The following is a 16,539-nucleotide window of genomic DNA, read 5'->3' as shown; positions in this document are numbered from 1 at the left end:
TGTATTACTTCAAAGGAGGTTTACAGTCACCATTTTTTAAGGCTCTAAAAAAAGGAACAATGAGAGAATGTTAAATGTTCAAAAAGCATTACCTGGTGCAGGCTGTCGTTCATTCCATTCAGTTGAGATTAAAATTTCTATAACTTTTATGAGGTTTTCAGTATTATCAGAGCTGTAAGAAAGAGAGTTTATTAGAAACCTTTTCCCTAAAAGCAAACTCATTTTCATTATATACACTCAAGTGAACGTGTGTGATAGCATTTGGGCATGCATCTCTGGAGTAGTATATTTAGAATACATTGTCATGACCAATCCACTTAGGACCACCCTCATCACTCCAAAATACATGTTTGTCTCTTTTCACTTACCTGGCTGCTGAGAATCTGAAAAGCATAGGGCTGAAAATTTCAGAGAGTACTCTTGCATTCAACAGATTTTTGCTGGAGGTTTGAGAGAGCTTGAAGAAATGTTTTAACAAATACTGAAGCGTAAGCCAATACTGATGAGGTATGCTAGGCGACCTAATAAGCTTCTTCAGTAGCTGAATATATTCTTCGGAGCTTTGTACTTCTACAAGTTTAAAAAAATAAATAAATAAAAGGGAAATGAGTAAGAGACTATTTCCAGGTATTGGTGAATAAACACCTAGAAAAGCTCTGTTCTTTCTTCAAGCTATAGGAGTCATTTAAAAAGTTGTTGGGAGAAGCACACAGTACATTTGTCCTTCTCATTAAAAAATGCATTATGAGAAAGAAGAAATCTCAGGTCAAATGGAAAAGCAAGAAGCTCAGTGTGTAAAAAAAAAACCACAAGCTGTTTAGGGTGTGCTGGCAGCAACTTACCCAGCATTGAGCAGCTTCATGTGTGATTGGCTAACTCAGAGGAGCATCAGATAAGTATCACAGGTTTTAACTTTGAAGGTTACGAACCACAGTTTCCTGTCCCCAGAGCACTTAACTGAACCTTAGCTCCTAAAACTGAGAGCCCTCTTCCCTCAACACATTCTGTTATGGCCACTCAGGGAAGGTGACAAGAACATCCCCCATCACTGGATCCTAGTCCCGGTTCCTTGAATCTGACACCAGTACTTGGAAGACCGTGTCCTTCATTGACATACAAACTTTGTTAAGACCAGTAGGTTAACAATGAGCCATTTCTGATTCTGACATGCAGACGGGCTTCCCAAGCAAATGAGAATCTAGGTCTTCTCTTGGATGCCTGGGTAGAGGAGGAAATTTGAGATGGTATTGTTGGAGGAGGAACAGGTGGCTACTACCACTATTTTCTAACCACTATCTCTATATATGCAACACATATACAAGCATATCTACATCTCCATGTAAGTCCAATGAGGTCCTCAGAAGAGAAAAAACAAACCTTGAGCTAAAGAAATCATTTCACTGTAAACGGCTGCTGGAATGACAGGATTTGGTAAGTCCAGGAGATAGCGTTTGAAAGCATCGGCCAAAATGTGCACATCGATCATTTCCAAGTCCACAGAGGCTGTATCTAGGAAACATTTTAAGAAATATTTCAGACATTTATTTTAAAGAATACATCAGTTGGGCTAATTTTCTGAACATCTGACTCATGTGACAAAAAAAAGGAAGCAATATGAGGATAAATATAAGACACAAAGTATTCGTTAGCTGTACTTCTTGTAGGGGTTGATCCTGGCATTTGGGGTAGAACAGTTTTTCCTGTGGAGGTCTGACCGACAAATTGCAAGCATTTGGGATGCCTGACCCCCTGCCCATGATGCTAGTAGCAGACCTCTGGACTTTGGGGCAACAAAAAATAATACTTTTGTTATGGGCCGAATTGGGCTGCATCTTCAGTGGTTACCTACCCCATCCTCTATCCCACCCTTCTAAGCCCAAACCCCTAATGCCTCTGAAAGTGACTGCATTTAAGTTAAAATGAGGCCATTAGAGTGGACTCCAATCCAATCTAATTGATATCCTTCTAGGAGGGGAAATGAGGACAGAGAGAGACACACTAGGGATGCACAGGCACAGAGGAAAAAACGCTGTGGACACTGTGAGCAGGCAACCACCTGCAAGTCAAGGACAGAAGCCTCAGGAGAAACCAAACATGCCTTCATCTCAGACTTCCAGCCTCCAGAACCACAAGAAGTAAGTTTCTGCTTTTTGAGACGGAGTCTCGTTCTGTCGCCCAGGCCGAAGTGCGTCTCTGGTGTGATCTCAGCTCACTGCAACCTCCACCTCCCGGGTTCAAGCGATTTTCCCTGCCTCAGCCTCCTAAGTAGCTGGGATTACAAGTGCATACCACCACGCCTGGCTAATTTTTGTATTTTTACTAGAGAGGGGTTTTACCATGTTGGTCAGGCTGGTCTCAAACTCCTGACCTTATGATCCACCCACCTCAGCCTCCCAAAGTGCAGGGATTACAGGCGTGAGCCACTGTGCCCGGCCAAGTTTCTGCGTTTTAAGCCAAGCAGTCAGTGGTAACTTGTTATAACTGCCTGAGCAAACGAATATAGAATCCAAACATTTCCTAACACCCTCTGAGGGTGGTTCTGCCCTGACTGAGAAGGGTTCTAACTAGGAATGGTTAGTCATATAGTAAATGTTTCCTAAAACCTCAACTGGAAAATTTGAAAAATGCATATTCCCAGATTTCCTAAGACTTGAGTTGATACATTTCAGAATTCATGTAAATGTCACCAACAGAGTGGCGGATTCAACAGTAAGATACTACAGACTTTTAGCAACCAAGCTCAACAATATCCATGAAAATAATTTCAACATTTTTAGAATATTTCTCCCTAATTCTGGCTGAGTATTACTAATCTAACCTGTGGACATCAGACTATTTCAGAAAATAAAATGAGCATACCTGTCCAGTAAATGCCTCAGCTGGGAAACAGGTCAAGCGATCCAATAACGGGGGTGATACTAATCAAAACCACTCACCAGGCACTCACTATGCATGGCACTCTGAGCACTTGGGTTGGAAAAAGACACAATGCCCAGCAGAAAAAAGGGATGCTAGAAACAAAGATCTGGGGGCAGGGCTGACCATGGGCCTCCAGAAAAGAAGAGGTCTTTGGCTGCTGCTGAAGGATGTACACTAGCAATGTGAAGGGTAATTTGAGGAAAGTGATCTGGGGACTTGTGTACTCAGTGGAGAAAAGATGGGCTGATGGGCAAGATACTACATTTGTAACAGCTTTACTAATGACAGTGTTAAGAATAAATTGGAAAGGAGTGCTGCTAGAAGTAAAACTACCAGTTTTAGTTCTCTGAATCAAGGTGATGGGGGTCTGAATTCTAATGCAGTTAGAAATGTGCAAGATATTATCAAGACCTCATATAACTCAGTGATTGACTGCATTGGGCTGTGGCCTAGGAGAGAAGGAGGAAGTATGAAAGTTTACTGCAAAGTGTTTGAGTATAAGTGAGTGGGAGAAGGTAGTATCCTAGATACCCTTCAATGAAGTATGATAGTACAAATCATTCGAGGTTGAGCCTAAGACTACAAAAATTCCTTGGACATATCGTTATCATAAACCAAACCTGCCCCACTAAGTAGGCCGATGTTCCAAAAGTGAGTCACCCAACCACAGAGCTCTAAGAAAAGTCAGACTGGAATAGGATATGGACAGGTCAACTTGAGGAAAAGAATTACTAAATTTAAAAGGTGAGAGACAAAGTGTTAAATCACTTAAATGTCCTACAAGCAACTAACCAGAGACCTATCACATGTCTAACAAATGTGGGAGGGGCAATACCATTGCAAGTCTTTGCCTAAAGGATCTATGTTGAAGGTAATGCAATTGTGAGCATAATTAAATACCGTCAAATAAAATCGTGTGTGTGTGTCGCTATAGGAATTCTCTATGGTCACCACTCTTGGCCGTGCTTCTGGTCTCCCATACACTTTGCCCCTGTGCGTTTCATCTAATGTCTCTTTGCCCGGAAAATTAGTATTACTGAATTTGCTTATCCTAAAATATGTGATAAAACATTTGGTGATGCAATATAAATGTTAAGATAATAAATATACACACATCCCTCCCTCAGGCAGGGTCTCCCTCTGTGCTTTTGCAGTGCTAATGAGCCATCCCTCTATCAAGACACTTCCCAAAGAGTATAATCATCATATGGGATTATGTTTCCCCCTACTAGACCAAGGTATGTCAAGGGCAAGGACTGTGGCTATCACCTGCTCTTCTCGCATCCCTCAGTGTCTAGCACGTACAATGTGTTAAATGTTTGTGGACTGAACTAGAAGGCTCTTAGAGTGAAGTTAATTTGTCAAAGCCCTTCTCTAACACGAGGTATATCAAAAGAACTTCTATAGTGTATGAATAAAATTATCTTATGCAGGTCTTTGGGTAATGTTACCTTATGTCAAATTCTACTAGAGTTAGTGACAAAGTCTGTTTTATTTCTCTGACTTCTGCTCTCTAAGAACCCTTTTCTGCACTGAAACTGGCCTAACGTGCTCTCCCACTAGCTATTCACACCTGTCATGTGATGACTTTTGAAGAGCTACATAATCTTTAGGTCTTGATTGGAGGAGTTTGCATTCTCTCCTACCTCACTTTTCACTGAGTCTACTCACGACAGGTACCCCGTAAACTCTCCAATCCTTCACTCCTCCCTCCCTGCCCCTGGAATGGAGTCTCCTCTTCTTCAGGTCTCTCCCTAGATGTCTGGAGACATTTCTGATTGTCACAACTGGGGGAGAATGCTGCTGGCACCTCGTGGGTAGAGGTTAGGGATGTGGCTAAGCATCCCACAATGCACGGGACAGGCTGCCACTCTTCCAGCAAAGAATTATCCAGCGTAAAATGTCAATAGTACCAAGGCTAAGAAAGCCCGAGTTAAGTTAAAAGAAACCAAAAACTGTCAGGTGAAGATCTGAATCATTAAAACTTGCATGAGACAAAGAAACAATTTATTTTAGGGCAAAATTTAAAAAGAGAAAAAAATCAAGGACTTTTGGAGTCAGAAAAATTAGCCACTCAGCCACTGAAAAATGTGAAAGAAATTATTTACCTGAGGGTCAGCTTTCTTTTCTGGTGAGTTAAAGTTACTAGGATGTACATCACAAGGTTAGTGTGTGGATGAAATAGCTTAGCAGGTGCTAATAAAAGTGGGCTATTGTTTGCCATGTCTGTCCTTTTCAAACACTGGTAATTCATAAGGTTAGTTAAAAGCCATAATTTTTTTTTTAGGTGTAAGTGACTATTTTGGAGCCTCCTCCAGGATATTATACAATATTTTTATGTATTGAAAAATCTTTGAGTTGGAAACAGACCTGGCAGATCCACTCCCAAGTTTGGACAATATTTATTTATATTTGGTGGGGGGGCACAAAATTCACTTTTTTAGCACAGACTCCAAATGAAACCACTTTTCTATGTGTTTTGATCTCACTGGGGAAGGAAAGCTGTCGGTCAAAATGTACCATTGACGTGAGTCTTGGTTGTTGACTCTATCTTGCGAGTGGTGTGAAGAGTTTTTTTTTTTTTTTTTTTTTTTTTTTAACAACTAAACTGCATCATTCTGTGTTGATCACATTACAAACCCAACCACTATTTCTCAAATAACTTCCACTTCATCAGGCTCTGATGTCTAAACTTTTCCTGTGACTAAACATGTTCATAATTTGACCAATTTTCTGACCCAAACATGTGTCTTTATTTCAATTGGCTAAGGACAAAATTCAGCGTTTCCTTATACTCTGATAAAGTTGTCAGAAATACCAAAAAACAAGCCTTTTCACCTTGAGTGTTCTGCATGTTAACTTCTAATGATCTGCTCTGTGGGACGTGCAGGAGGCAGAGCAGCAAAGAGGATATGCCCTATTCGCATGCAACTGATTTCCATGTACAAAGAAAAAATGAAGTTAAATATTTTTTTAAAACATTTTTTTAAAACATTTGGTCAGAACATTTCAAGTGTAAGAATTTACTGATACTGATAAAGGTCTAGTCTCCTCCTTTTCTCCAAAAAGACCTCTTTTCTAGAAAGTCTCAGAAGCTGCCTCATTTTGAAACTGCCTCACGCTTCAAATTCTCATTTACTATCATGTGGGCATTCTTTGTACAATTATACCTCTGAAGGAGTGCAAAACTGGGTTTCACTCTTTTTGGTTTAAACACCTAAGTTCAGTTAAAATGATGTGAGGCAGTATATAATTCTTTTATAGTGTTATGAGGGAATGAAGGATCTTGAGAGATTTTAGAAGTCAATATAAGAAGATGACTTGCTGGAATGCTGGCAAGTAAATTGATGTGTAGTTTTTTCTCTATGCCAAAGGAGGAAGTGGGTGTGTGGGGTACTAAAGTCCTCTTGGCTAAATTAATTAGTGTCATTTAACCAAACTGTCCTCAATTCTTCCCAATTCCACATCCAGTGACATGTTGGTTAGCTTGAAATAAGCCTTGGCCGGGCGCGGTGGCTCAAGCCTGTAATCCCAGCACTTTGGGAGGCCGAGACGGGCGGATCACGAGGTCAGGAGATCGAGACCATCCTGGCTAACACGGTGAAACCCTGTCTCTACTAAAAAATATAAAAAAACTAGCCGGGCGAGGTGGCGGGCGCCTGTAGTCCCAGCTACTCGGGAGGCTGAGGCAGGAGAATGGCATAAACCCGGGAGGCGCAGCTTGCAGTGAGCTGAGATCCGGCCACTGCACTCCAGCCTGGGCGACAGAGCGAGACTCTGTCTCAAAAAAAAAAAAAAAAAAAAAGAAATAAGCCTCGGTGGGAATATTCATGCCACAAAAATGGGCAGACGCTACCAACCAGGGCCTTTTTCTTCCTAGAGAGTTGGTTTATCAGCACACCACTGAACATAACAATCTCATGATGTTACTTAATGTACTCAACACAAGAAAAAGCAAGAAAGAAGGCAAGCCAGAAAGAAAGGGAAAGGGAAAAGGAAAATGGAAGGGAAAGGTAATAAAAGAAAAAGGGTGTCAGAAGAGACATTTCTTAAGTGACGTAGGCTTAAAAATATTTTTTAACTGCTTCAGATGAAATAGATGTAGCCAAATTCAGGATCAAGGAAAGATGGTAGATATACAGAGCGAGAGAAACATCAAGAGGTGGTTTCTCTCCTCCGCAGGACCCACGGCCTGCTGGCTATGATGATGGCCAACATGCCTGAAGGGAGGCATGCACACACTTGCAGCCCAACTCAGGAGAAAAATGTCAAAGGTCTGCACTGTTACCGTAACAGGGCAGGGGGAGCTGTGCATGATTTGAGTTCCCTTTACATTTAGAACATTGCATAGATTAAATTCCATTTTTTGTGTGTGCTTTACCTGAAACAGAAAGCCAAGACCTGTCTTTCCCATTTGTATTTCTAGCTCTGTGACACTTACCACAATCAAGAAGCTGTCGTAATTCCGCCAGGTTGCCGGAGCTCTGTGTTCTGTATAGAGTTGAACATTCCAGACCTAGGACACAAAACAGACCACAGACTATGTATGCAAAACACAGCTCTCTGGAGAACCTGTGAGCCCGCTGCCAGAGACATTCCCGTTTCCATCCAGTATCTGTTCTAGATGCGTACCAAATATTCTTGGAAGTCAACTCCTACTATTAATCTTATCTGGCATGTCGATAATTTTGGCAAAACCATCTGGCCTCTAAGAAGATAGTTAATCATATTTATTAAATTATGAAGAATTTAATAGTTTCCATATGGAAACTACATGTTAATCTAGAGTTAGAAATTATAGACCAAGACATTTTCCCCAGTACTTAGCCCTAAACAGTTTGAGTGTCCAGCAGAGTATCTGGACATAGCTGGTAGCAGGAAATTTACTTAATGAATGCACAAGAGACAAATAATAACAGCCATGAAATAAGGGTGAACTGATGCCCTCTGGCAGTCTGGTTACCTTTCTTTTCAATGGCTTCCACGAGCTTGATAAGAAGAGGTGGGGCAACGTCAGGAGGGGCAAACTGCTCTGCAAGATCCGGGAGAGTCAAAGCTGCAAACAACAAAATCCCACCATTGTATTTAATTTGGATAGTTGAATGCATTAGACCACAATGAAGGACCTACAAAATAATTTAATTACATCTGATCTTAGCAAACCCAGGCCCGAGCAAGAAGAACCCCTGCTCTGGGCTTTTGCACTGTCCAGGCCAAAGTGATATGCCCACTGCTTCTCACCTAGAGTCTGCTCAGAGTAATGCCCCAGAATTTCCTGCTGAATGGCCTCTTATGGCCTTTCCCCCAGGTCCACCCTCCCCAGGGCAAACCCCCCTGTCTAGGTACACCCCTGGGGCCCAAAGTTGAGGGGAGTGGCAGGATGGATGGGAGTTTGGATGTGCAGGGAGAAGCCGGGGATGAACCAGGATCCAGCTCTCCGCATTACCACACTCTAAGGCAGAACTCTCAGGAGCCCAAGAACCTGAATTCAAATCTCTCCTCCTGGTTATTAGGAAGAAATAACTGCCCAGAAAGGACGGGACAGATTTTATTGAACATAATAAAATTTTATTGGACAGATTTTATTGATTTTTTGTTATAAATCATGTTGACATGATTTATAACAAAAATATTTAGGCACAGGTTACTTGGGCCCTTTTTTTGCATTCTTGCCCCCAAGCCTCACAAATGCCAGGTATGGGCTGAGTCTCAGATCCAGAAGCCAATATGAATGAATACTGCCCACTTGATATCAAATTAAATTTCTGTGTAACTTTGTCAAAGCCTTTGTTTATATATTTTTTGGTCAGTTAGTTTTTAAAATGTGGTGTTTTCATAAACTTTTTCCGTGCGTTTTAACCATTTGTAATGATACCAAAAAATCTAACTGGATGACACTCATAAATAACATTCTTCAACATTACATTGATAACCTTATTCTCAGTCCAAAAAAATAAAACCATTGTAAGCAAAAAAATTCTCAAATTATGCCAGAAGAGGGAGCTAAATATATTCATCTTAAATTTGTGAAACTGCAAAATAAAGGTAAATTAAAGTCATTATGAAAATATATGTACAACCTGTTTATTAGCCTCATCACTTGCAGTCTTTTCTAGGAACAATTTATATAATCTGAGAAAGACTAAATATTTGCAGTTTTGTTTCTGTGAGATTTTACCAGTATAGCTCTTTATTATAAACCATATACTATGGTAAACAAATTTTTTTTTTTTTTTTTTTTTTTTTTGAGACAGGGTCTCGCTCCGTCACCCAGGCTAGAGTGTAGTGGCATGATCATGGCTCGCTGCAGCCTCAACTTCCTGGGCTCATGTGATCCTCCCACCCCAGCCTCCAGAGTAGCTGCGACTACAGTATACAGCACCACTCGCAGCTAATTCTTTGTATATTTTTAGTAGAGATGGTGTTTTGTCATATTACCCAGGCTGGTCTCGAACTCCTGGACTCAAGCAATCTGCCCACCTCAATCTCTCAAAAAGTTGGGATTACAGGTGTGGGCCACTGCACCTGACCAACAAATTTTTAATTAAGCCTGTATTTCAAGTACTAAAAGTCAACATAGAACACATTCATGCTACCAAAGTAGTGTTACTAAATTTTGATCTCAGAGAATGAAGTATGATTAAGTTGTTTTGCAAAAACACTCAGACTGCAGTACGCAATGTGCAGTACATAGACTGTCACATGATCTTTCCACCTCATTCTATTTAGCATTGCAACTACCCGGGATAAAAAGAAAAGAGCTACATTATGAAGGAAAATCCTATAGCAGCACTGTCTATTAGAGCTTTCTGTGATGATGGAAATGTTCTACAGCTGTGCCCTCCAATAAAGCAATGCCTAGCCATGGTGGCTATTGAGTAAAATGCAGCCATTCCAACTGAAGAACTGAATTTTTTATTTTAACTGATGTAAATGGAAACAACCATATGTGGCTAGTGCCCACGGTATTAGAGAGTATAGTCTTATCTGCCTGCACAAGGGCAAATTTTGTCAATGGCAGATGAAAGATTCCCGAGTCAGCTTTGTGTCAGAGACCCCACTCTAAAGCGATCCCTGAAGACAAGGCATCTTAACATACAGCTAATCAATATTTGAACTCAAAGCCCTGCAATGTTTACCATTCGATTTCTTGAGTGACTCTGTCCTACTGCAACATCACTGTAACACATCTTAGGTTTCATAAAAGCACGAACGACCAGCCATTAACTTTCCAGTCACTGTGCAGAGGGCTGGGTGGGAACTTCACCATTCTCCAGTGTCTCCCACACCTGCCAGAGCTAAGCACCACCTGGAGAACGTGCTAGAAATACTGATTCCCAGGTACCATCCTAAATCTTCAGGATCAGAACATCCAGGAATGGGCTAGTAATCTGTTTGGGGTTAGAAATAAGCATTAGGACATACTCTTTTGATAAGAAAATTCATGTGGGTGATCCTATGAAAAAGTTCAGCAATGACACCTCTCAAATCTCTGTATGTTAAAATGTAAATATATCTGAAAAGCACTTAAAATACAAATGTCTTAAAGATTTCATAGTCTAATTAAAATCATTATAAAATTTTAAAAGAAGTATTATAAAATGAAAGGGCACACCATTTCATTTCCTCTGATAAATTATAAACCACTTCCCTTTGCCTTAATATCAACTCACAAAAGTATCCTCTCTCACAAACACCTTCTACACTGAACACAATGAAATATCATCCTATCAGCATATATAATAGAAAGGAAATATACAGGTAGAGAAATGATGTAGAAAAGTGTTATTAAGATCCATCATTGTGTCATTCCTTAGGCCTCTCAAACTAACAAGACTTAGCACACCCCAGATCTCAAAAAGCTAAAGATCAAATAGTAAATACATATCCATGCAACTCTCATGCAACCAACATGCCAATTCCTCTTCCCCTTTTCTCATAAATTACACAGGCTTTTTTTTTAATTAAAAAAACTTTAATGTTGGCTCTGAAAATAGAATTACTTAATAAAGGTTTGTCTCAATCCAGTCTTATCAACACAATCATTTCTGCAGGCAAATATGAAAGTTAAATTAAATGATAATTAAAGATTTCATCTAATTGTGATTGAAATATGCACCCAAAAGTTGTTATATTGCTGGGCTGGCAAATGCTCATACAGAAGGGTTTCCAGCTCTCTCTTTCTTCATTAAGCTTGAAAAAAATTTTTTAAAAAGCAAAACCTCCTTGCTTTCCTTTGTCTTTTCAATTTTTTTTTGGCAAAAAGTGTTAATTTACCTGCAGTATCCTGCGCTACAAAACATCGTATGTTTTATGCATTACTCATTCAGGTGTTGGATGAAGTTTCTGAAAAGCACCGTGCTACACCAAGTCAGGTGTCTGTGAGAACACTGGAACTTTTCTCAAAATGCACACCAGACTGCTTTAAAAAGAAAAAAAAAATACACATAGGTACTAGGAAGTATAAGTACTCTTTTTGTAACGTATTGAGTGACTCCCCACTGAATTTTTAATATTGAAAAAAGCTTTATCGCTCAAATGTATGAATCATCATAGCTGGTCAGGATTTTGCAACTGGAGCTTGAAAATAGTAAATTTTACAAGGATGTTTTTTTAAAATAGCAATTCAAAGATTTTCTATTCCTTAGGACAAAATGTCTGTGAGTCAATCCATTTCCTCTTTAAAATATTTAGACTTGGGGAATGTGAAAGTTCTATCCAAAAAGCTTTAAAGTTTATATCATCTACTTCCAACAATAGGATCAATTACCATTGAAAGTCTAAAAAGCATTTTAAAACAAAATATTAATTTTTATGACAATCCTAAAATCAACTATGCCTTTAATTTTACTAAATACACAAGGTCAAGAATCACTTTTCCATTAGATTCAATTTTAAGAAATTCCAACAGGAAATGACAATTGCTAGGAATCACCAAATTTGGCAAGTTGTTCTTTGAAAAGTCCACGATAAAGCACCACGTTACAAAGTTTGATGAACCAAAAAATAATAGGACTAAGAACAAAAAGATGCAAATATTATCAATTATATGGGAGGGGTTGTATGGAACAAACACAGATTAACAGAGCACCATCCTCCAACAGTTTACATATAAATTCTCACTACAGTTCAGTTTTTGATTTTTATACCTGAATAAGTAATGGGTTTTGGTTGTGAAGCTTGCTGTAGCACAGTGTAAACGTCTGGAGAACCAACTCCGCTCTTCAGAATCAGGGCAAATTTGTTGATTCCTTTACTACAACCCAATCCCAGTTTTTCACTAGCTGAATCATTTTTCATTGAGAAATCAGTATTGCTTAGAAAGAAAAGGATAAATATCAGCAGAAATGTTTAAAAGTAGTGAATCCAAGACATGCATTATTTCAAAAGAAAGGAGGATTCAGCCTTCAATGTTGACCAGAACACCAATGAACTAGGTGTTCCAGGTTGCAGGAAGAATATTTGATGACACATCCGATGCTGCATTTTCCACTAGTTCTGGTTTTCCCCCTTTGCCCTGGTGACAGCCAATCACACGGAATAGAAAAAGAGCCTTCTCTCCAAACTTCAGCCCTTCCCAAACCACTGACATGGACAGGCCTCGACAGTCCTTGGGCACCAGCGGTGTGTGGGAGACAGTGGCATTCTTTGCATTAAGTGGTGCCAACACCGTTATGAAGTGCAAAATGAAACCAGCACACAGCTGCACCTTCGGGAGGCATTCTCCATAAAAAAAGATATTTTCAAGTTAGTGCCTGGCAGGGCCGAGTGGAAAGTTTAAGCTGAAACACTGGGACTCCAGAGGCTGCCCAAGCCAAATATTTCATTACTGATGGAAGCAGGTTGGAAGTGTGTGAAAAACTGCCACTTACCTCTAAAAATGTAATACAAAGAAAAGAAAGTGTATATGCAAAGTGTGGATCAATATTATATCAAGATGTTTGTCTGTCTGCTAACTGCTACTGAGTCAAAGCTATTTCTGTCTGAATCTCTCTCAGGACTTCAAGTGAAAAATGTATATTCTGGTGGGCAAATCTAATCCCAATTCTTTTCTTAAATAAACCTTTTAAGCATATTCATACTTTATGCTTGTAATGATTAACATCCTGAACTTTAAACTTATTAAGCTTTATGGGTGACACTACAAAAAATGATGGCCTGTGCTCTTTAAGCAAAAACAAAGCAAAAAATCCAGCGACGAGTTCCTTAATTTTGGGACACATCTGTTTAATCAGTAGTAAAAAAGTGATTAGAAGCAGAGCTTTAAAGCCAAAGAGGCTTAGGTTTTAATCCTTGCTTCGCCACGTACTGAATTCAGCAATCTTGGGTGAGTTAATTAACTTGAATCCCATTTATTCATCTGTAAAATGGGAATACTTATGTGCAATAATAAGGATTAAATGAATAATATATATATATAAACATGACAAGCCTCATGCCCAGTATGTAGAAAGCACAAACTAATAGGTAGTTATTATTGTTAGAATTAGTCATGTAATCTTTATTATTGTTTAGATTATGGAAATCCACTGATTGCGACTGCAGGTTTTAAGACCAGAAATTATCATACTTAGACTCTTCTCAATACTGTTCTAAGGAAGTAAGCTGGAAGCATATTTGGTAAACACTTGCATTTTGCCTTTGTATATATACATAATACTCAAAATCCTCAGAAGTCAAAACCAAAATATTTTCAATTTATCACACTTTTCCCCAAAAGGACCACAATACTAATATATTTGAGTCACTAGACTTCTTCACATTCAGAATACTGAACACTGAACACTGAATGTGAAGAAAAAATGAAGTTGGAACGACTGTGTACTAAATTATATTGAGCATGGTGGAAACAAGAACTTGTTTTTCTTTTTTGGAGGAAGAAGGAGAAAAAAAGTATGGGCAACTGAAAATGAGAGTACAAAGAGTAGATGTGGAAATAAATCTTCAGCCATGACTATATTATTTTCAGAGATAACTAGCAGGAGGGAATTAAAAGAGTCGCCAACAGATTTAAACTAGAAGTTTGCAAATCTCCTCAGATACCCTAATTAGTCTTTAATATCGTTAAGTTTATCTTCTCCCATTTATCTCTCCTGCCGCACAGCTAAAAACAAATGAAAGGGATTTGAGATCCTCTGTCCATTCGTTTTATTTCTAGACAACAGACTGGTATAGAAAACAAACAGCAGGCAAAGATCTTATTAAGCATAAGCAGACCTAACAGCTTTGTTTCTGACGGCCTTAGCTAAAGCCTCAGAGTTAAGAGGTAACTGAAATGCAAGATTACATTTAATCTTTGACAGGCTAGCCTAATTAATTGTGATCCTTATCACCTAAATTGGAGTTTGATTCTAAGATTACAATTTACAGTGTGTAGCAAATTAAAATGCTAGGCAGGATATAAATGGGGAAGAAGGGGCTTCCTCCTCTCCTCACCAGAAAAATAATTTATACTTGAGTCCACAGGATTTTTGAAGCCAATGATTTATAAGGAAAGTTGGTCTTTCGGTGTGCTAAGAAACATTTCATACGATGTGTGACCCAGAAGCCCCCAAAAAGAAAAAAGACAAGTTATAGGCCATACCATGCAATGGGCGGTAGGCTGTTTGCTGAATGAATGATTAGTACTGAACATCAACTAGGAGCCACATTCCCACAGTAAGTATTTTACAAAAATATTTTCATTTATTTTTCATAGCAGTTCAAAGGTATATAGTCTCTATTATCCCCAATTTAAAGGCAAGGAAACTATTTGGCCAATGTCGCAAAGTTCTTAAGTAGTGCCTATGTATTTAGTTTGGGCTTGTCTTCCCTGCGCCAGAGTATACAAGTGCCAGTCAAGGAAAGAAGCTTATAGTAAGTTTCCCAACACTTCCCGCAAGCCTCCCTTCTTTAAAAGGTATCTGCAATAAGGGTATTACGAAACACACAGATATCTGATGGTCAACCCCACAAGGGAATAACCTTAATACTTTCTGATTATGTTCAAGTTAAATGATCTTGATAATAGCAGTTTTTGTACTTCCTCCCCAAATAACAAGTTAATATATTCTCTCTCGTTATGAACTACTTTGAAATGCAGATAATTAACACTGTAAATGGAAAAGCAATAGGAGCCCCTATTAATAACCAGAGAAAGGCAGGGGCATTCCAGACGAACCACACTATCTCTGGCTGAGGGCAAACTTGTGGAGACACTTCTCTCCTACTTACATGTGATGATAAATTTCAGAGTCAAACTTATACAATGTCATGTTAGAAATGCTTAAAAATAATAAAGCAGTCTTAAAATGTAACTTGAGAAGCTGCAATGTCACAAGCAATTGAAAGATCCCCTGATTAGTATTAGGACAGGGCAGGGGATGGAGAGGAACTGGACAGAAAGATGCTACTGGCAGACTAGAGACCAGAAAGAAGCTTTGGATACAGGCTGGGACCTCACTGACAGTGCAGAAGCAGGCCACTGGCTGACCAAGGAGAAAGTGAATGGGGAGAGAGAGAGGAACTGCCAAAAAGGCAAGTTTGTCCAGCCAGACCGAACAAGCACTCTTAAGAAAGCCTGGATGGAAACGAGGAGAAAAAAGCAAGCACCAGATTCCTTTCAAATAACTACAGAGAGTAGGGGTTTTTTTCTCTGACATTTTTAAATATCCTGAAAAGTTGAAAGAATTGGTTAGTGAACGCCCACATTATCTTTCACCTAGATTCTACGATTAACATTTTATCATATTGGCTTTATTTACATGTTTATCTGCCAGCAGATCTTTTTTTTTTAAAGATGCATTTTGGGCCGGGCGCGGTGGCTCAAGCCTGTAATCCCAGCACTTTGGGAGGCCGAGGCAGGTGGATCACAAGGTCAGGAGATCGAGACCATCCTGGCTAACCCGGTGAAACCCCGTCTCTACTAAAAAATACAAAAAATTAGCCGGGCGGGGTGGCGGGCGCCTGTAGTCCCAGCTACTCGGGAGGCTGAGGCAGGAGAATGGTGTAAACCCGGGAGGCGGAGCTTGCAGTGAGCTGAGATCGGGCCACTGCACTCCAGCCTGGGCGACAGATCGAGACTCTGTCTCAGAAAAAAAAAAAAAAAAAAGATGCATTTTAAAGTCAGATGTGAAGTCAGCCGCTACAGACTGAATTGTGTCCCTTTCCCCCAGATTCATGTTAATGTCCTGACCCTCAATGTGATAGTATTTGGAGACAGGGCCTTTGGGAGGCAGCTGAGTTTAGAGGAAGTCCTGAGGACAAGTGCTCTCACGATGGGATTAGTGCCTTTATAAGCAGCAGCACCAGAGACCTTTCTTCCCACCCTTCCCATGTGAGATCACAGTGAAAAGGCAGCAGCCTGGAGGCTAGGGCCCTCACCAGAGCCCAACCACACTGGCACCCTGTGAGAAATAGATTTCTAAATGTCTATGGTGGTACAGACATAAACACCAGTCTGTGGTGTTTTGTTATGGTAACCCTGACCTAACACATCAGTACACTACACCCAAAGAAAGGAATGGAACCCTGTTTAGAAAATGTCAATGTCAAACACAAATTCTGTAAGTGTTTAGTAAATACCCTCTATGTGTCAGAATATTACCAAGAGCAGTGGTTTGAGGCAGTGGTTTCCCAACT

General features: G+C 39.7%; 1 protein-coding gene across 1 annotated transcript in view; it reads right to left on the bottom strand.

The window, feature by feature from the left end:
• PIK3R1 (phosphoinositide-3-kinase regulatory subunit 1) overlaps positions 1–16,539 on the bottom strand; it is an 83,284-nt gene that overhangs the window by 17,462 nt on the left and 49,283 nt on the right. The window contains exons 3-7 of the mRNA XM_065546351.1: positions 7,883–7,975; positions 7,361–7,435; positions 1,378–1,509; positions 369–570; positions 93–172 (exon numbers count right to left, since the gene is read on the bottom strand). Coding sequence (XP_065402423.1) covers positions 93–172; positions 369–570; positions 1,378–1,509; positions 7,361–7,435; positions 7,883–7,975 — 582 coding nt within the window. The remainder of the gene's footprint in view (positions 1–92; positions 173–368; positions 571–1,377; positions 1,510–7,360; positions 7,436–7,882; positions 7,976–16,539) is intronic.

Source organism: Macaca fascicularis, chromosome 6 (genome assembly GCF_037993035.2).
Source record: "Macaca fascicularis isolate 582-1 chromosome 6, T2T-MFA8v1.1".
In the NCBI taxonomy this organism is placed as follows: domain Eukaryota; kingdom Metazoa; phylum Chordata; class Mammalia; order Primates; family Cercopithecidae; genus Macaca; species Macaca fascicularis.
This window is presented reverse-complemented; position numbering and strand designations above follow the sequence as displayed.